This window comes from Carcharhinus amblyrhynchos, chromosome 20 (genome assembly GCF_965287045.1).
Source record: "Carcharhinus amblyrhynchos chromosome 20, sCarAmb.v2.hapA, whole genome shotgun sequence".
Lineage (NCBI taxonomy): Eukaryota > Metazoa > Chordata > Chondrichthyes > Carcharhiniformes > Carcharhinidae > Carcharhinus > Carcharhinus amblyrhynchos.
Window position 1 is genome coordinate 25,122,745 of NC_137343.1, and position 21,805 is coordinate 25,144,549.

The following is a 21,805-nucleotide window of genomic DNA, read 5'->3' on the forward strand; positions in this document are numbered from 1 at the left end:
AAGACGGAGGTAAATAGGTTCATGATTGATAAGGGGACCAGGGGTTATGGGGAAAAGGCAGGAGAATGGGAATGAGAAAAATATCAGCCATGTTTGAACGGCAGAGCAGACTCGATGAGCCGAGTGGCCTAATTCTTCTCATATGTCTTATGGTCTAACCACATTGCTGTGGATTTGGAGTTGCGTGGAGGCCAGACCAAGTAAGGATGGCAGAAAGGGACCTTAGTGAACCAGGTCCTTTTTGACATGGTCAACTTTTGACATGGTCATCAGATTCCAGATTTTTATTGAATTCAAATTCTTCACCATGGTGGAATTCGTACCTGGATCCTGGGTTTCTGAATTGTTAGTCAAGTGACAGTATCACGATGCCACTGCCTCCCCAAATGGGAATAATAGGGCTATTAACCTCTGGTTTTGAGTCCCACGTTGGTGATAAGTATTTTTAATTGTAACATTTAAAGACACTTTTTATCAATCAACTCTCCACATTTAAGAGTTAGGAAATGTCCTGATTATATGTCTTCATTATTTACTGAATAATCAGAAGCAGAGGGAATAATTACTAAAGTGAGCAAGATACAGGAGCTTGCAATTGGTTAAGCATTGCACAGATCTGAAAATGGGTAACTTGAATTTTATTGCTAGTCTGTGTCAAGCCAGGTTGTTTGTTTCAATGCAGGCAACTGATTATGATGACACTAACAAAGACACTGCATCTGGACATGAGCAGGACGAGCTCCTCCTAGTGTTTCAGTACAAATAAACACAGCTATAAAATGAATGAGCCATATCCCTAATCGTATTGACCTATGCACTTTTAAAATGAAAATAAGTTAAATACTTTAAAAATGAGCTATGTTCTTATGATGCAGGTGCAATGATTAATGCTAGTGTTAAGAATATTACATGTTTCATTCTATGAATTTATATTTGCAATTGTGGACATCTGAAACCAATAGTCATCATTTGTTAAATTACATTAACTCACTCTACAGCTAACTACTTAGTTGAATCTCACTCTCTGATCAGGAACAGCAATGGTGTTTTTAAAAAAAACTTTATTTCCTGACCAGAATGTTGAGATTGGTTTTTGGTATAATACTGGATCCTCTTTGTTGCTTGACAATTGAAATTTTGTTTTGTGAGAAAGTGATCAAATTTCAGGTTTTTGAGAAACATTTGGTGATAATTAAAATATAAAATGAGTGTCAGCTAAGGGTGAAGCATTAATGAGGAGATATTGAAAATGTTACTGTCCTTCCGTGTGTGTTGAGTTACTCACCGTCCTAATTCAGAAAGGGGCAGCATCCCCACAATGGTCATCTCAAAGTGCTCATGTGGAACCAGTGACTTTGTTCCTGAAGCCTTTGTTCTACTTTGGCAGTAACTTTGAGATTCCTTTGGAAAGGCTGCATCAGGATTCCCTTTGAGAATTGCTGACAGATGTACTCATGACTAATTTGACCAATTTGAGTAGGTGAAGATAAATACACCTTTTGCATTTCAAATTGCTCGTTTAAATTAACTGAAGGAAAGCTGTTTATTTTAAAATAAAGTGTAAGCATTTCCAAAATATTTCCTGTGATGGTTTAAAGTCAAGTTTATTTATTAGTCATCATTATTATTTATTAGTTATTATTTATTCGTTATTTATTTAATAAGCTTATATTAACACTGCAATGTAGTTACTGTGAAAATCCACACTCTGGCACCTACTTGGGTACATACAAAGAATTTAGCATGGTCAATATACCTAACCAGCACATCTTTTGGAGTGTGGGAGGAAATCAGAGCACCCAGAGGAAACGCACTCAGACGCGGGGAGAACTTTCAAACTTTGCAAGACAGTGACCCAAACCAGGAATCAAACTTGGGTCCCTGGTGCTGTAAGGCATTAGTGCCAATCGCTGTGCCACCTCCTAAATGTAGAAAGATTCACGGGAGATGGGGGATGAGGGCATGAATGCAAATACCAATTATTTTTAAACTTGGAAATTTTGTTTCTTTTAAAAGTTTTTTTGTTAATTAGAATGTTGGCATATACAATTAATTTTTTGGTGTAGACAAAACTAGCTGTGATGGAATGGCCACTTAAAATATCCAAATTGCTAACAATTGGCAGTGCATTTCATATTTGCTGAACAGGGAATCAGTGCATTTCCCTAGTGTGTTCATCCTCTTCTTCATTTTGAATGTGTCTTGATTTCTCTAGATAACTATGTGCATCGTTTGGTGGCGAGTAAAACAGATGGAAAGATTGTCCAGTATGAGTGTGAGGGTGACACTTGTCAGGATGAAAAGATTGATGCCCTTCAGTTGGAGGTTAGTGGACCTTCAAAATACTTTTTTTGTTTCCTTTCTTTTCTCAATTTCTTCTTCCATTCCGAGACTCCCACTCATCATTCTTTTCTGTTATTCTGTTTCTCTGACGCGTAGTGGAATGCCCTGTCTGCAGACTTCCACAGGCATTATTTGATCCTTTGGAAAGTGTACCTGTAATTGTTTACATTCAGCTCCTGCTGTTCTTGCCTTTCCCCACAGGAAATTGAAATATGACATTGTGAAATTATTTTGGTCACACTGCAGTGCCATGCAATTTTGTTTAGTTGTGAAAATGGGTTTACTTAAACAATGTATGCTGATAACCTACCATCTGCAGATTTGTTGCTAGAACTTGTTCACCACTGTTTGAGTGAACTTTGGCTATTAGTAACTGAACCACTGAATGGGCCAGCTTCTGAATTCTTCTGTGGTCATTGTTAGTAAGCAGATGTGGCAATGGTTTTTTGCATTGTGTAGGCTTTTGTTCAACCCAACCACCTCTCTCCCAGCTGAAGGAAAGATATTGAAAAGCAAGAAATGTGAGTAGTTTCCTACAAAAGTTTATTTTAAAACCCATTTATAAAATTAAACTGGCATCCTGGATGTTAACTTGGGTAATATTTGCCATTATGAACAACGCAGCTTTGCAGCTACTGAGTGGTTTTGGAAATTCATATTTTTGACTGGTTTGAAAAGGCCAGTGCTAGTGTTCCTTCCTTCCTTCCTTCCCTCCCTGTCACTGTCCGCAGTGGTACCATTGAAGGCAAAGGCCGGGTGGACAAAGCACGTTGGCTGCCAGCAATCTGTCCAGTTGAGATCCTCCTGCAGCATCTTCTGATAGCTCAAGTGAAATTGCTGCTCTCACTGGCTTCTCTGGTGTTACTAGAAGTTTCAGACCAAATAAAATGTTTTATTTAAAACTGCAAATCAATCTATTAGTATGAGGTTTGTGCCTCAGGCTAGCATGCTTTTGCCTGGAAGTTCCAGCTGAAATACAGAGCATTGTATGCCTTGTCTTGATTGTGCCAAGAGTTGCTAATGACTGATAGACTTGTATCTCGATGCCTAAAATTCATCGATGCCTGTTTTGTGGACATTGGAAATAATCATAGATTTTTTAAAAATTAAATAAGACTTTTGGAAAGTTCAGTTAATTTTGATTACCTTATTTAAGTTATTCTGTCCAAAATTTGTCATAAACTGCACAACGTTGTGGAGCTGTCAAACATCAACACTTCTCAAAGGAAAATTGTCATGAAAGTAATTTGATCTTAACCAGTTCTTTGGATAAATTATGTACTTTACTGATGTGTTTATTTAAAGTAAAAATGTTGCAGGAGATCTTTGTTTTCCATGCTTCAGATATCAGTTTACTGAGTGAATGAAGCTAGAGCACTGGATATCAGGAATTGCGTAAGAAGGCTGAAAGTTACTTGGAGGGCTGCAGTGATGTCTTAGATATTGTCAACAGTGGAGGCATCTTGTCTGAATCTAAAGTCAATTTACAGCCTTGAACTCGCTGTTAATAATTTGCTTACGGTTCTGTTAGGCAGCAGCTGCATCATCGTGCAATGGCAGAAAGTATGCAATATCACGTGATGGTACAGATATTAACACAAATGTTTTGTGCTTTGTAGCAGTATCAGAGATCTTTTATCAATGGCTGAGTGCGTAAATGCACTACTTCAAGTTGCATTGAATTCTTTTGAGAATAGTTCTGTCCTTATGAAAGAAGGGTTAAAATCAACTGAAGTTTGCCTTCCAGTTGCTGTATGGCATTTTCTTCTGGAAAAATGCCCAGGTTTGAACGTGAAGTCAGGATTAGGCTCCCGCTATAATGAGGTAATGTTGCTCATGATTTAGTAGTCTACTGATGCTAACTGTCTAGACTCGCAGATGAAGTATTGTCACCTGGGAAAGGTTGCTGGCACCCAGTCTATCTTGAAGGCAGAAAGAAGGAAAATGGTAATCTAATACGATATAGTGCAATTCTAATGGTTTAATTCAGAGTTTAGGTAATTTCTTTACTCTCTATAGATAAGCTCCTTATCTAAAAACTCTGTACAATAAAAATAAGTATCTTGGCTAATTGGAAATATATTTATAAAATAGAATGCCATATGTTTGTTTTTGTCTCCTTCCTTTAACCCATTTTAAGAACATAAGAACATAAGAAATAGGAGCAGGAGTAGGCCACCCAGCCCTTCGAGCCTGCCCTGCCATTCAATAAGATCATGGCTGATCTGTCGTGGCTCAGTTCCACTTTCCCGCCCTCTCCCCATAACCCTTAATCCCCTCTTTTATCAAGAACCCATCAACCCGCTTCTTAAAAATATTTAGCGAGGCAGCCTCCACCACTTCAACGGGCAGAGAATTCCAGAGATTCACCACCCTTTGAGTGAAGAAGTTCCTCCTCAACTCCGTTCTAAACCACCTCCCCTTTATCTTGAGGCTGTGCCCCCTAGTCCTACTGTCTTTTTTGAGCGGGAAGAGTCTCTCCACCTCTATCCTATCCATCCCATTCATCATCTTATACGTCTCAATGAGATCTCCCCTCATTCTTCTAAACTCTAACGAGTACAAGCCTAGTTTATTCAGCCTCTCCTCATAGCTCAACCCCCTCAACTCCGGTATCAGCCTAGTAAACCTCCTCTGCACTCCCTCCAGGGCCAAAATATCCTTGCGCAGGTGCGGCGCCCAAAACTGCACACAGTACTCCAGCTGCGGCCTCACCAATGCCCTATACAGCTGCAGCAAGACCTCCCTACTTTTATATTCAATCCCCCTCGCTATGAAGGCCAGCATCCCATTCGCCTTCCTGACCACCTGCTGCACCTGCAAGCTGGGTTTTTGCGACTCATGCACAAGGACCCCGAGGTCCCTCTGCACCGTCGCCTGCTGCAGTTTTTCGCCACGTAAGTAATAGTCCTTCCTACCATTCTTCCTACCAAAGTGGACCACCTCACACTTGCCAACATTAAATTCCATTTGCCATTTCCTGGCCCATTCGCCCAGCCTATCTAGATCCTTCTGCAGACTCTCCACACCCTCCGCACAATTTGCCTTTCCCCCAATCTTGGTGTCATCAGCAAATTTCGACACCCTGCACTCGGTTCCCTCCTCCAGATCATCTATATAAATGGTAAATAGCTGAGGCCCCAGCACCGACCCCTGGGGCACCCCACTAGTCACCAACCGCCAATCCGAATAGCACCCATTGACCCCCACTCTCTGCCTCCTATTTGACAACCAATCCTCTATCCACGCTAACACCCTACCCCCAACTCCATGTCCCCTGACCTTCTGCAATAACCTCTTGTGAGGTACCTTGTCAAACGCCTTCTGAAAATCCAGAAAGACCACATCCACCGGCTCTCCTCTATCCACTGCCCTAGACACATCCTCATAGAACTCCAGTAAATTTGTCAGACACGACTTCCCTTTAATGAAACCGTGTTGCGTCTGCCCTATCAAGCAATTCCCTTCAAGATGCCTCGCAATTTCCTCCTTAATGACGGATTCCAACATTTTACCTACCACAGACGTTAAACTAACCGGCCTATAATTCCCCGCCTTTTGCCTGGCACCCTTCTTAAACAACGGCGTAACATATTTTCTTACAAAACAGACAATTCTTGCTCCAGTATGCATCCAGAGCAAACAGCAACTAGCAGTTTGGAACCTTTAGTGATCTTCATGCATGAACCTGAGTTAGTGAATGATGAATTAGTATTGGAGGGAGGGGCATTGCAGTTGTGCCTGATCCTATTTTTGGCTTATGTTTATGTAAGCATATAACAGTTACTACATAGAGATCAGGGCAGGAGTTTTGCCTTTTCCCAAGTCATCGCCGTGTCACTTGAAGCTAATTACAGGACTTGAAAGATATTGGCACCTTCTGTACAGGTCATCTGGTAAATCCGAGAATTTGTACAGTTTGGCGTCACACACACATTGATTTGTCATGAAAACTGGCATTAAATATTGTATCCAAAGTAAATTTACAACTCTCATAAAAGTGAACTACTGCAGTGTTGGAAATTTGAAATAAAACAAAAAAATGCTGGATGAACACAGCAGGTGACCCTTCTGTAGAAGGGTCGTTTAGATTTAGCACGATAATTCTGTTTCTCTCCACAGACTCTGCGAGACCTCTGCTAAGTTTATCCAGCGTTTTAAGGAAATTTACAACTATGAATATCCTGTATGCGTTGGAGTATGCATCGGAAATGCGCAACAAACAATACTTTGCACTGTATACTAATACATGCGACAATAATAAGTCAAAGTAAATTAAATGTTTTTGTCATAAAGTGAAATTATGTTTCAAAAAGCAAATTAACGTGGGAAAGAGTTGACTATCAAGTTGAAACTCCACTATGTTGTACCAAGGACTGAGAAGATAGGAGTCTGCTAGTGAAAACAAAGTACTAGAAAATCTCAAGTGTGGCAGCATCAGTGGGGAGAGAGAATCAGAGTTAATGTTTTGAATTCAATATAGAACTCAACGTTAGCTCTGCTTCTGTCTCCACAGATGTTGTCCCACCTGTTAAATTTTTCCTGAACTTTGTATTTTTATTTTATTTCAGATTTCCAGCATCTGCAGTATTTTGCTTTCATTATTATACAAGAGTCAACACTCCTGTTTTCAGTCGGTGACACCTCATCCCTGAGTCAGAAGGTTTTGGTTAAAGTTCACTCCAGAACCTGAGCAGGGAAGTCAGGGCTACATTTCAGTCCAGTAAAGAGGCGGTGCTGCACTGTTAGAACTGCCATATTTACCTCAAATCAACAGCACACACAAAAAACCAGATTATCAGATAAGTATTACATTGCTGTTTGTGGGAGCTCCCTGTGTACAAATGCTCCATTTCCTAAATTACAACAATAACTACACTTCACAAGTACTTCACTAGCTGTGCTATACAAATGCAAATCCTTTTTCAGTAAAAAGAGGTGCTTTTTGGAAGCCAGGCAAATTTCAGCCTGCTCTGCTGCACTGCAAGCTTGGATCTAAAGCAGTAATGGCTATCTGCCAACATCCCTCTGCAAAGGAAAGTACCCTGAAATAGAAACTTAATAAGCTTATGATTTGCATTGATGGGAACCCTTTTTTAAAATTCTTTTTATATGAAAATCTATGTTCAAATGTGTCCAGCAGCGCACTTTAATCATGTTTCATGCGTGTGAACTATTTTATAAAAACAATTGAATAGATTTTGTAAACTTTTTCTCAACAGTATTCATACCTCTTGACCAGTCAGCTAGAATCTCAACGCATCTACTGGGAAAACAAAATAGTACACTTGGAGAAAGATGCAGCAGAAGAGGTAAGTCGCCTTTTTAAATTTTTTTTTTAACTTTTATCCCCCCTCCCCCTTTACCCCACAGAAAATGCACTGACAGTCCATCATGCAAGATACCAAGCAGAGAAAATTAAAAGCTTTAAAAATTTGCAGAGACACCAAGCAGAGAAAACAGCAGAGAAAATTAAAAGCTTTAAAGGTTTGTAGATTATAAGAGGAATAAAAAATTAAGGTGCTTACAATTTACATTGGGAAACGATGTGAGAAGCTTTGATTCCAATACAAACTTCAGGAATGTCTCAAAGCAGTTTGCGTAGGGCCATAACTTCCTGGCCCTCCAGCATCGCGTTTGGGGTGTGGGGGATACCTCAAATGCACTTGGGAATCCCTCTTGGAAGTTCTCACCTAAGAATTTACCCAGCAATTGTCCAGAAAGACTAACTTCCCTGGACAATTGCACTCAGCTGGGAACCATCTGACAAAGCGATTTAAATCACTAACTTCGGACGGGTCCTGCCAGTTGTACCTAAAAGTTACTCTGAAAGAATTAGGGAAAAAAAGGACTTGTAACTTCAGAGTAACTATTTTAAAGACCTAGTCGGGCCATAAAAAGGGGATGTGTCCTCCTTCACTCCACTCCATTTACACCTCGCTGCTGAAACCCCAGAGCTGTTTCGCTACTCCTGTCTCACCCAGCCTAAGTGAGGAAGGTTAAGCAAGAGAGGGGATTTGCAATTCCAGCAAAGTAAGTCACTAAAGAGTGCCATTCCAAGGAAGCTATGGGCCATGGGATTAATTATTTTTGAATGGCAGTGCCTGTGGTAGGCAATTGAAATGATAATTTTACATCCACAAGGCTGCATAAATGTCAGTGGAATGCTGATTTAATCTTTTGGGTAGGTTTAAGAGGTTCTATGAGGGTATCAAGAGAGGTCACAGGTTTTTATGGACTCTTAAACGCATCTTACTTAAGGTTGATACTAAAATGCCTCAGCAAAGCATGGCGATGCTCAGCAGGTCAGCTGTGGAGAGAAAAACAAAGTTAACATTTCGAGCCAATGGTCTTTCACCAACTAACGGTTGTTTGCTCATCCATTCCATGCATTGTGACCCACCTCCCAACCTAGTCGCTTGCCCACATCTCACCCCTCCTGCCTTGTTAAGTATTTCTTGGCCTGCCTGTTTGCTCAACTGCTCAGCCTGAGTGCTTCAAATGATTCCTGTTTACCCCAGATGTTTCTCGGCCTACCTACATGTCCAGTCTGGATGATTCCCAGCCTGTCTGCTCGCTCACCTGCACAGATTAAATCCTTGCTAGCCTACCAAGTCAGAGTTCTTCCCAGTCTGTTGAGAGATGAAAGAGGAGAATGACAATTGAAGGCAGAGAGATGAAAAGGAATGTGAAATGAAAAGAGGAAGTGACAGGTGAATCGAGAGGACTAAGCGACATGGGTAACAGAAGTAGAAGGGGGAGCATGAGAGAGGGAAGTGAAAGAGTATCAAAACACATTCCTAGGCAAGTGGAAGCTGTACAGACTTCAACGTAATCAGATCTGAGAGTTGATAAAGCTACTGGGAGTGACTTGTACTAACAGGTACAGGAGGGCAAAAAAATAAGGCTGCTGTAAACAGAAAAGATTTCACTTCATGTACAGCCACTGACGTAGCTGCAGGTAAATATACAGAGTGCAGCGATACAAAACGATAAAATAATGACAAATAAGTAAACTGGTCACTGTGGGGCTTGGGGAGATCTAAGTCTTAATGTTCTATACATGAATTCCAGAGTCTTCAGGAATAAATGGGATGTCCCTGCTGGATATTGTAAACATTGCAAAGATCTGGTTCAAAAATGATGCCAGTTGAGTAAACATACAAGGATATAGATTCTTTTGACAGAAGTAGAATCATAGGATCCCTACCATGCAGAAGGAGGCCATTTGGCCCATCAAGCTTGCACTGACAACAATCCCACCCAAGTCCCATTCCTGCAACCCCACACATTTACCCTGCTAATGCCACTGACATTAAGGGATAATTTAGCATGGCCAATCAACCTAACCTGCACACCCTTAGACTGTGGGAGGAAACCCACACAGACACGGGGAGAATGTGCAAACTCCACACAGACTGTCACCCAAGGCCAGAATTGGAGACAGGTCCCCGGTGCTACCATGTGAAGGAAGACTGTGGTACGAGTGTAGGCAGTATAGATTTTGAAGCAAAAAAGAATTTGATAACACATGGGCCTATTGGATGCAGGTCCAAAGAAAGTGGCAATTCTGTGAAATAGGAATGAGAAACGTGATACCAATTGTGGACATTTACCGTAGGCCACAGGTCTGAGAAAAGGTTAGTCAAACGGGAATTGTGACAGGAACAGCCGCCGTTCTTTGGGGTAAATTTTGAAATCTTAGAAAAGTAAATAGTAGTTGAGACTTGCTCCAACATTCCTGCATTGTTACCTCGAACAATTGGTGAAGGACCCCACATGCAATGGTCACTATTGGACATGATTTAGTGTGCAACCAGTTGTGTGTTTCACAGTGGTGAGAAGTGGCCTGCCATTGGCCAGCAGTGGAATCTTCTGGTCCCATTGAATGCACCCTTTGCCACCAGGAATCTCACAGCAGGGGTGCACCACCAACAAGACTGGAAGATCCCGCTGACATGAAGAGATGAAACTTTCTGGCTGATTATAAACAACACGGAAAAAAGAGAGCAAGTTAATGAGTTGAAAACAGTAAACACAATGTGGTGAAGGATGGAAAGAGGCAGACAATATAAGTAGCAGGTAGATTTTGAGAAAATGAAATATCATTTAAGGAAACTAGATAAAAGATTCTTGGAAGGGAAAACACGGTAGACAAATGTCAGGCTGAGAAATACTCTCCAGTGTGAAGAACAGATACCTAGTGAAGAAAGGCAATTAAAGGAATCAATATGGGTGCATTTAAGCAAAAAAGAATTTTTTCCCAAGTGATGAAGTTACATCTGGTAAACTTTAGCAAATATAAAATTAAGGCAAAGGAAATTTAAGAAACAAGTCAGGAGAGTTCAAAATGGTGCTAGGATATCATGAAATATTAAAATAAATTTTAAGTGTTTCGAAAAATATATTTGCAGCAAACAGTTGCTTTTAAAAGGATAGGCAAATTGTTAGATTCCAAAGGTGGCCAAAATCAAGTGACCAAGCTACAGCAAAGATAGGAGAAAATGTGAGATCTCTGTACCCAGCATTGAAATTGAAATTCTGGGAGTGAAGGAAATATTACAGATAAGGCAGTTACAGATAATTGGGGGCATTAAAAGAAGATGAGGAACTAAGTGCCAGTGAGTTTCCTGCAAGGCCATTTAGTATTTGGTTAAATCAGCCATGCTCCTGCTACTAACCTTTAAGGAATTATTAGTACTGCACTCATGGTTCAGAAGCTAACAAGCATACTAACAGGCTTTAAAATGGGATATATATGGATAACTTTGGGAACTACAGTCAAATGAGCCAAGTAAACAGTTCAGTGAAAGTGATGTAATTCATGTTTAACATTTCAGTGAAGAGCAATAGAAAATGAAGTCACGAGAATTATTTTAATATTGCTGGAAAGAGAGACTTTTTGCCAAAGCTTTCCATCTTGCACTCATCGCAACACACAAACACACATAAACACACAAACTGACAACTTTCAAGCAATCAAGCAGAAAAGGGTGCTGATTGATTGGCATTGACTCTGATTGACAAAGACGTTGCCACAGAGAAAGAAACGGGAAAAGTATAGGCTCACCAAGCTCCTGTGTAATTCAAAAAGGCACAAAGCTTGGACATATTCCATTTGTTTGCAGAGTATGGGCTCCTGAGGGAAGGCGGTATTATTGCTGATTATTAATCCAGAAACTCAGCTAATATTCTGGGGACCTGGGTTTAAATCCCGCCACGGCGCATGGTGAAAACTGAATTTTAAAAAAAAATCTGGAATTAAGAATCTGCTGATGACTGTGAAACCATTGTCAATTGTCAGAAAAACCCACTGGTTCACTAACGTCTTTCAGGGAAGGAGATCTGTCATCCTTACCTGGCCTGACCTTCATATGATTCCAGAGCCACAGCAATGTGGTTGATTCTCAACTGTTCTCGGACAACTAGGGATGGGCAATAAATGCTGGCCCAGCCGATGACACCCGTGTCCCATGAATGAATAAATCAAAGAGTATGAATGGATTTCATTCCTAGCAAGCATAAATGAGCTTTTCTCCTGAGGTTGTTGTTATCATTTGAAATGTGGCATTCTTGGTTTGTCCTGTTGAGTGCAACTTGAAAAACTTTAGAAACACGAGTCTTCAGCAATATTCAGCTTCTGGACAACCAGTGACTCTCCTCAATGATTCAGTCTAATAATAATTGTATCTGTTTAAAAGAATAAAAACAGTGCTAAAAATGTTCAGCTGGGCAAGCAGCATGTATGGGGAAAGGAAGAATTAATGTTTCATGCAAGTCACCAGCCTGAATGATTAACTCTGTTTCTGTCTCCATCAATAGGCTTCCTGACTTGCTGAGTATATCCAGCATTTTGGATTTTAATTCCAGATTTCCAGCACCTGCAGTATTCTGCTTTAGTGCCCATATATTTAGATTATATGCAGACAAACAATTTACGTAGTCAGGCACTAAAAACAGCTGTACATCAGTATTGGGAAAAATACTTTGAATTCTGGAAATCTGAATTAGAAAACAAAGTCCAACGATTTTCTTTTATGTTAACTTGTTTAAATGATGAAAAAGCTGGAGTGTATTTTCTGTATCTTTACAGTCTCCGTTTCAGATTATTATCTTTAAAGTAAGAAGTCTCACAACACCAGGTTAAAGTCCAACAGGTTTATTTGGTATCACGCACTGCTTCTTCATCAGATGAGTGCAACACTTCGAAAGCTTGTGCTACCAAATAAATCTGTTGGACTTTAACCTGGTGTTGTGAGACTTCTTACTGTGCCCACCCCAGTCCAACGGTGGCAGCTCCACATCATTATCTTTAAAAATATCTATCAAATACAGTGCAACTTCAGAACAATCAAAGTAGGTTCTGCTTGGATTGAATGTAGCTGAATGATAATTCATCTACACTATAATGTTGATAAACTACCTACAGTACTTTTTTCAAAACTTGATCTTATTCACCTTTCCAGATCAACAATATGAAAATAAAATTCAAAGAAACCATTGAAAAATGTGACAGTCTGGAGCAGAAGTTGAATGAACTGATGAAAGACAAACAAGCTCTTGAAAGAAAGTAAGTCATTTTGCAACAAACACTAAAGTTTAAATTTTATTAATTAGTGTCACAAGTAGACTTATGTTAACACTGCAGTGACATTACCGTGAAAATCCCCAAGTTGTCATGTTTCCTGTTTGGGCACACTGAGGGAGAATTTAGCATGGCCAATACACCTAACCAGCATGTCTTTTGGATTGTGGGAGGAAACTGGAGCACGTGGAGGAAACCACACAGACGGGGAGAACGTACAGACTTCGCACAGATAGTGACCCGAGATGGGAATCTAACCCAGGTCCCTGGTGCTGTGAGGCAACAGTGCTGACTAATGTGCCACTGTGCTGCCCCATTTTGCCTACGCCCTAAATTAAAGGAAAGTAAACATTGATTTGTGTGAGGCAGCAGTGCATTGAAAAGGTGATGATATAGTTTCTAACAATTCACGTTTCTTCCCGTCTTTGCTTTATGCTGTCAAAGCAGTGTCTCAGCCCAGAATCCAGATACCCAAGTGACTTGTGCATTTATGAACTGAGCTATTATGAGCAGGCTGTTTGTTTCACAGGGGTGTTATAATTGATCCTGTCCTTTTCTGATGTCCACTCATTGCTATCCAGCAACCCATATAGGAAAGGATCAATCAAGAAAATGAATCATTATTAATTTTTTTCTCTTTGCCTTGTATTCCCAAGTTATGTATTCTAAAGCTAATTATAGGGTTACACCCTAGTTTTTTTTTATTGTCGGCTCTGGCTCACTTGTGGTAGCACTCTTACTTCTGGTTGCTACTTGTTCTAGGGCTTGAGCACACAATCGAGGCTGACAGTCCAGTGCAGTATGGAGGGAGTGCTACCCTGTCAGAGTTGCTGTCTTTTGGATGAGGCATTAAATTAAGGGCCCCCCTGTCCTCTCAGATAGATGAAAAAGATCCCATGGCACTATTTTGAAGAAGGGCAGGGATGTTATCCCCAATGTCCTGATCAACGTTTATCCCTTGATCAACATCACAAAAACAAATTATCTAATCTTTATTACATTGCTGTTTGAAGGAGTTTGCTTTGCACAAATTAGCTGATGCAGTTCATTCATTGCCTGTACACACTTTGAGGTGCCTCTTGGTCATGGAAAGTACTGCATAAATGGGAATGTTTTTTAAATAGCTTCTTCCACATTTTTCATTTTATCACAAATGAGTTCTTGTGATTTTCCCCAATTGCCATACAAGCCCATCAATTCAAATTATGTTTAAAATGTGACTCAGTGTAAAAAGTTAAACTGAGATTAATCTCCTGTTGCAGGATTATCAGTGATCATTGTTGCAGTTGTGCCATGTGTTTGGATAGGGCTGCAATGTGATCCTGCCTATTAGCTGTGAGATTGTCCATGCAGATCAATGGGTAGACCTCCTGCCACTCTGCAGTTTTATTTAACAGGATGCAATTTGAGGATTTTGTTTCATACTGAAGTGCCACATGGAATTCCATCATGCTAGTTTCAATAGGAATACATACCACATGTTGTTTTAGGAGGCTTCACTTTGGGAATGTGCATTGTCTTACAGCTTGTAGCAAGAGCAGTGCCAGGCTGTGCGTAGTGACAGTGGAGCCATCTCTCCTTTTGATTTTCTGTGCTGGCATTTTTTGTAAATTCAGTTTAAATTTCTGTGAATTCCAATCTGTGCTTGTAAAGTTGAAGGGCTATTTTGACTGGAATGTACATGTTCTAATAGACCTGTAAGTTCTTTCATATCAAAAGGTACTTGCATGATTAGCAGTTTGCACACAAGCATTTTTACTGTGGCAAAAATGTCAGGTGCTTGTACAAATGACAACTATTTAAAGTTCTTCAGGTTCTAAGGTATAAATGTTTATTTTATGCTGAAGTATGTGTACTAGCCCTGCCGCCACACATTGTGTCCTTTTGGGTTCCAGTGAGTGATATCTTTGAGTACTTAATCTGAATGACTTCATTAGAACTCTTTACACTTTTCCTCAGATGATTCTACAAATGAAAGCTGTATTCCTTGTGCCATGGTCCTATAAAACCTCAGAACCTTTCTTCTTAAAACTTGTGAAGGTTTGGCTTGAATTACACAGTGGTTATAGTGGAAGTCAAAAGTATATTGAGCAATTTTTGTTGACATTTGTTGAGTTGTGTAATTGCAACCTGTTGACCTACTGATCATCCAAGTCAAAGTTCTATTATAACAGTCCTTCTGACATTATTTATTTGACAGAAATACCATGTTAGTCACAAATTCTCACAGCAGCTTAAAATTGTATTTAGCTTTTAAACTTTACCATATATGCTACTTGAGCTTTAAGAAGTGGTGTAGGATAGCATTTGTGACAATAGTGTAAAATTAGCACACAGTATAGTAGTGAATTTACAGGATTAAATGCCAAATACAATCCTTGGCTACAACTGTTGTACTTTAGGCTGTTTTGATTTGTGTCCAGTTGTAAAGCGCTAGTATTCAATCATGCATCTAGAGCAGGATCACATCACAGCCGTCCCCAAGTCAAAATTTTATTGTGCATCCGTGTTGCATATCCCACAAAATTTAATCTGACCAGAAATGTGTTAACAAGCTTTGTGGGCAGCGACTACTTCTTCAAAATAAAACTTCTATTTCTGGTTATGTATATTTTATTAATTTGTGAGACATGGATGTGGCTGGCCAGCATTTATTGCCCATTCCTAGTTGCCCGAGGGCAGTTGAAAGTCAACCACTTTGCTGTGGCTCTGGAGTCACATGTAGGCCAGACCAGATAAGGACGGCAGATTTCCTTCCCTAAGGGACATCAGTGAACCTGATGGGTTTTCCCAAGAATCGACAATGGTTTCTACTGATGGTCATCAGTAGATTCTTAATTACAGATTTTTGTTTTATTGAATTCAAACTCCACCATCTACAGTGGTGGGATTCGAACCCAGGTCCCCAGCTGAGTACATGTATTAATAGTCTAGCGATAATACCACTAGGCCATCACCTCCTCCAAATAGTAGCAATGCAGGAAGTATTTACCATAGAGAACTATTTTGTGTAAAGGGGTTGCCGTCATGATTAAATCTGTGTCAATTTTCCTCTACCTGATGCAGATGCGACTGGAGATTGAAATGTATTGCAGAGTTGTAAACCGAAACATCTAAGTTCTTATAAAATTCCAATTGGGATGTTCCAGTGGTTTTAAAGATGTCTCTTCTCATTGCATTCTGTTAGGTGTTCCCAGCTGAACAACAGGGTTTTGAAACTCGGCACTGAACTGAAAGAGGAGCAGGAAATGAACAAGTGCCTGCGCGCTAATCAGATCCAGCTGCAAACCAGACTGAAGGAAGAGGAAAGGAAGCTGAAGGATACGTGTGATGAGAAGGACAGGCAGATTACAGAGGTGCAGGAGCAGCTGCGGGATGTCATGTTCTACCTGGAGACTCAGCAGAAAATCAATCAAATGCCAGCTGACACTCGGCAAGAGATCCAAGAGGGACAGATAAATATTGCAGTGGCGTCTGCTGCATCATCCCCTGGAGCCATAACCAAACAGACATCCAGGAGAGGAAGAGGCAAAAGGAGCAAATAGTTGAACTTTCTCATTTTTGAAAGAGGAAGGAAAAAAAAACAAAAACAAAAAACCTCCTGGGAGGTGTGTGTGTATATTTGCTTATTTTCAGTACTGACTACTACCATACTTGTGTTATCTATGATTCTATATTCAAAAATTGCCAGTTTTTTGGCAGTTGGGCTATATTCTGCATTGTGCAGAAAAATTATTTAATACAACATTATTGATTTATATTTACTGGTATTATAGCTTAAGTGTTTCAGCCAAGCAATTGGAAAAGATTTGCAGTTCATTTATCAAAAGTTCAGGACATGTCAAACTACCCTAACATAACAAATAATTCACAGGAATTTCCTGCTCATGGATATTAACATTAAAATTCTGTTTTAATATTTTTCAACTTGCTTGAAATTTGCAACCTAACTCATTAGACCTGCAAATACAGCACTTAATCACACTATTTGGATTATAAGCTGTGAGATTTAAATGGAAGTAGCAATATAGCTTATACTATAGCAATATAGCAAATCCATACAGCATGCATACTTGGAACATTGTCGGACAGTGTATGAATTTAGAAGAATATTTAAATCTTGTTTCTGCGCAACTGTATTGTTGAAAGTAGGTTTGTTGTAGACCAGGTGGTGATGTTGGTGAGAACACTTGCATTCATCTGAAATTCCAGCGTAACTGTAGCCACACTAAATACAAGCTAATCTCTTATAGCTATTAGGTACCTACCTGAAAGAAATTTGGGCAGTTTAAATTCAACTCTATGGGGGAAAATTATCTGTAATTGAGCATTAATTGAGATTTTAATTTGAAAGCTGGGTAAAGTGGCGAATGGAAATGATACAGTGGTAGTGTGGCCTGCATTTAAAATGAAATACCTGACTTGTGAGTGACGAATGTTGACAGTGGGGAAGAGTAGACATTGCTTAGCATTAGAAAGCCATGTGAAAAGAACTAAAATATATCTTTTTTTTAAAAAAAAGTGTGTTAAGTTTACTGATCAGTTAATTGAAAGGATGAGGGTCCACCAAACTAATTAACTTATAAGCTTTCAACCTTAGAATATTAAAATTATTCTTGAAAGGAAGCTGATAAAGCCATTTGTGTATGTTCACTGACTTTTACAGCCAGACTTTTGGATAGGAACACCACATTTTTCCCACTGATGCGACTTGTAAGTTAACTGTTGACAGAAGCAATAGTTCACATGCAAAATGGAAGAATTATAAGCAGCATGGAATATCCAAGACAAAAAGGTGGACTGTGCTTCATCATAAATCACACACCTAAAGAATAAACTGAATATCTCACTAATGTTTCCAGATGTTGTTTCACTTGTATCAACGGCCATTGCAATTTATCTGCATATGTAGAGCTCCAGTTCTTCTGTGCTGTAAGGAAGACCTGCAATAACGTGCCCTTCATTTGTAAGAAATGTTATTTCTAATTCTCACAATTTTGTTCTTTCTGACTGACTTTACAGCTAAAGTTTTTTTCATGTACATCTTTTTTTGTTTTGAGGAATTTTTTTTTTGGCAATGCATTGATTTTCAGAGTAGAACCCAATCCAAATACAAAATGGCAACAATCGCACTTATGTAACTAAAGGTGGAAAAGGGACTTGGTCGATTACCAGCCCACCTAAACTACTTGGGTTCTCCCATTCTCTTATTTGTGATCAAGCCAGCAGTCAGAATATTATCCAAGGTTGCAGTACTTAACAAGATGCTTGGAACGTTTGTAATGCCAGAGCTAGATGTGATTCTGCAGTTGCTGTAAACAATCAAACTTAGAAAAAAAATTTGTGTATTAATATATTATGTAATTTAAATTAAAGAGAGGAAGCGTTTTCAATTTATGTACGTCATTTTTGAACGAAGCTTAATTCAGTAGTTAACACATTGCAGTTTACTTTCGCTGTTTTGAATTGATCTTACTATAGTGGTTAAATATTATGTATGATAGCTGATATGAGACAGCTGTAGATTGATGAGTGTTGAATAAATTGTCAAGCAGGTATTGAACGATTTTTTTTCTCTGCAAAAAATGTCTGTTACCAGTCCTTGTAGACCGTAGTGCTCACCATTTTTAATTATACTGCATAAAATGGTAATTTATTAAATAGTTTTTTTTGTGGATGTTTTGCGACAAGTGTCATTGAAGAAAAACACGCAGGTGTAAATTATCTACAGCAAAACCATGTTATCTCTTAATGGAGGTATTAATAGAACCATTTTGTAAATAACATTTTACACTTTTTAAGTGAAGGCTGTTGAATCTTGAAGTGCTAAATGCTGCATTTTGAGTCAAACTCTTCAATCTGGATCACTGTATTTTAATTTTACATAGTGCATCTAATTTAGTCCATTCTATCTAAATTCAATAAACTGAGCAATAATCCTGTCATAAGTGTGAATCTGGCAGTACAACATAACTTGTCTGTTCAGAATGGACAAGACTTTGTTGCAGCCCTAGTTGTGAAAACCTATTATAGGATTGTTTTGAAAAGAATAAAAGTTGTTCCACAGTAAACATTTATCTTTGTTTCTGTTGTCTTCCATGTTGCCCTCATCCTAGTGCATTCACCTTAATTCCTTGTTTCATCTTCCTCAAGAACCTTACCTCATGCTGAGGTACAGTTCTAAAAGCACTAACTTCCCACTGGCTACTTCTCATGGTGAGTACCAGGTTTTTCAACTGGGTGAAAGCATCAGTCAAATGCAGTGCTGTCACTCTCTATCCACAGAGCAAAAAATATCACTGGATAGCAGTTAGCAGTGCAACCATGGCTGTTTGCCAATTTCCCTTCTTGTCCAGGTCTGGCAGCTGTAATTCCCCCGGCTAAGATCTGGCAACTTAGACTTCCCTGTCTTTGTGTATTTATTTCCCCAACAGCAATGCATTTAACCGTTGATGACATATTTCAGTCCATCAAAAACAGTCTTCCATGAGAACAATTGAGGTCTTTTTTACAAGGAGCTTTCTTGGTAAGGGAGGAAATATCTGAGGATTGTTTAGCATGTGTCAGTATTTCTAGCACAGGTCATTCAAGATTTCCATATTTTTATCTTAAAATATGTCTTCATAATTTGTGTTCCCTTCCTCAAAGCTGACTGGCAAGTAGTGGATTTAGTGAATCCAACATTAATCAGGCTGTCGGATTCTCACAAGCATGTTGCATACAACTGAGTTAAAGCCTTGGCTTCCACTGGGATCCAGCTAGTGAATGTGTAGGCATGAAAAGCTGAATGGAAATGTAATGTTGGAAATCCTTGCCCCTGCCTCAGCTCATCTGCTGATAAAACCCAGCTCTGATGCTCTCCTAATTTGCCCATCTTTTGTCCATCATAAATGTTTCCAAAACCCTGCTGTCTGTAAACTAGATTACAGTGAATCCCTTTGATCCATTGCCACTGTGCTTATTGGCTATATTGTCTCCTAATCTGGCAAGGCCTTGCTTTTAAAATTAATTTCTTGTTTACAAATTGCTTCATAGCCTTGCCCCACCCTATCTCTAAGCTCCACCAGCCTTAAAACCTTCAGTATTTTTCACTTCTCCAATTTTGTGCCCATGCAGCAATAATTTTAATTGCTCCACAACCAGCAGCCATACCTTCAGTTGCCCAGATTCAAAGTTGTGGAATTCCCTCCCTAAACTTCTCTGCTTTGCTACCTCTCTGTCCTATATAAGGCTCTTCAAAAGTTTGGGTTGAAAGGTAGGTTTTAATCATCTGCCCTAATGTCTCTTCATGTGTCTCCAATTCTGTATTTTTTGTGAAATACCTTGTGCTGTTTTACCATGCTAAGGACAATAAGAAAATGCAAGTTGTTGCTGTTGAAAATGCTTGGATATCAAATATAACAATCTGTTCCATTTTAAAGTTGTTCCATTTTCTAGTATTAACCTTAAAAAAATTGCACAGTTGCAAATAGAATTAAATGGTTTGCTTCAATTTAACAAGGATGTCAAAGAAATACTTAATGCATTGATGTAATTCTTTGAGGCAGTTCAGCAAAAAGAAATTCACATTATGAAATAAAAGACTGATTCAACAGATGAAAATATTTTATGTCCTTGCATTACTATTGCAAGTAGTTGCATAACGATTCCTCTAAATCAAATTAGTTCATAGAATCATAGAAGTTAGGTTTATTTAAATTGCTATGAGATTATGAATTCCATGCTGCAAATTCTACTTCCAAAATATGGTTGGTAACAAATAACCCAAGTTTTAAAACAATGAGGCATCAATGCAAATAATTAAAATAATACAGTATTTTTAGCATTTTGCTTTTATTATAGATTGAGTGATTAGCAGATGGATGGGGCAAGTACATAAAACTATGTAGCCTCTAAGCCAGCACAGCAAACTAATGGAGGTTTCTAATCACAAATGTGAAACCATTCTTTCACCCATTTCCTGAATTGTTGGCACATCCATAAAAAATGAACATTACAGCGCAGTACAGGCCCTTCGGCCCTCGATGTTGTGCCAACCATCGAATCTAATAAACCTCTAACCTAAACTGTTCCAATGTTATCCATATGCCTATCCACTGACCATTTGAACACCCTTCAAGTTGGCGAGTCTACAATTGCTGCAGGCAGGGCATTCCATGCCCTTACCCTACAGTGCCAGCATTACTGCTGAATAAGTGCAAGTTCTAGTTGAGGTTTGAAGCTATTAAAATCAATACTATGGACTGTTTCTTGAGTTTATGTTCAGCTTCCTACCTAAAGCAAAAGCAACTATGAAAGACCTAATCAAAGGCCTAGTCAATCACAATGGAGATGGTTGGGAATCCTCAATTGACGAAACAGGATGTTATTCCTAAAATGTTGGTATGGAATGAAGCATCATTGGAGCACATGTGATGAAAACAAAGAAACTGGAGGAATAGAGGTTTACAGGAGTGAAGTGTGAAGAAGAGTGATCTAGACAGTTGGTGGCCTTATAATTGTTGGCCATCCCCTAAGATAGAAAGCTATCAAGGAAAGGAAGACCAAAGTTTGTTTATGTAAAGGTATAGGTAAACAGAAAATTTTGAAACAAACAGTCTCTATTAGGGTGAAGCAGTGACACCGTCATTCACTTAATGGAGAAAGAGGTCAGAGAGGAACCTGAGTAGGATTGGAACAAAGTCACACATTTACAAAGTGATTTTCTGGATAAGTTTAATTATTTTTAATTTCTGTAAATTCTATTTTGAGATTTTTTTCCAGTTTTTATGTAAACATTATCTATAGTTGGCTGATTGAGAGGCAACCGCATGGTTACTAAAAGAAGTTGTCTAAAACAACCATGATTTAATTAAATCATTGTGTGATTGTCAGTGG

The 21,805-nt window shown here is 39.1% G+C and overlaps 1 protein-coding gene across 1 annotated transcript in view; it reads left to right on the forward strand.

Moving 5' to 3' along the window:
* brap (BRCA1 associated protein) overlaps nt 1–19,003 on the forward strand; it is a 42,447-nt gene extending 23,444 nt beyond the window's left edge. Inside the window, exons 9-12 of the mRNA XM_080208255.1 lie at nt 2,216–2,325; nt 7,566–7,655; nt 12,810–12,913; nt 16,116–19,003. Coding sequence (XP_080064381.1) covers nt 2,216–2,325; nt 7,566–7,655; nt 12,810–12,913; nt 16,116–16,473 — 662 coding nt within the window. The 3' untranslated portion in view covers nt 16,474–19,003. The remainder of the gene's footprint in view (nt 1–2,215; nt 2,326–7,565; nt 7,656–12,809; nt 12,914–16,115) is intronic.
* The last annotated feature ends 2,802 nt before the right edge of the window (nt 19,004–21,805 follow it).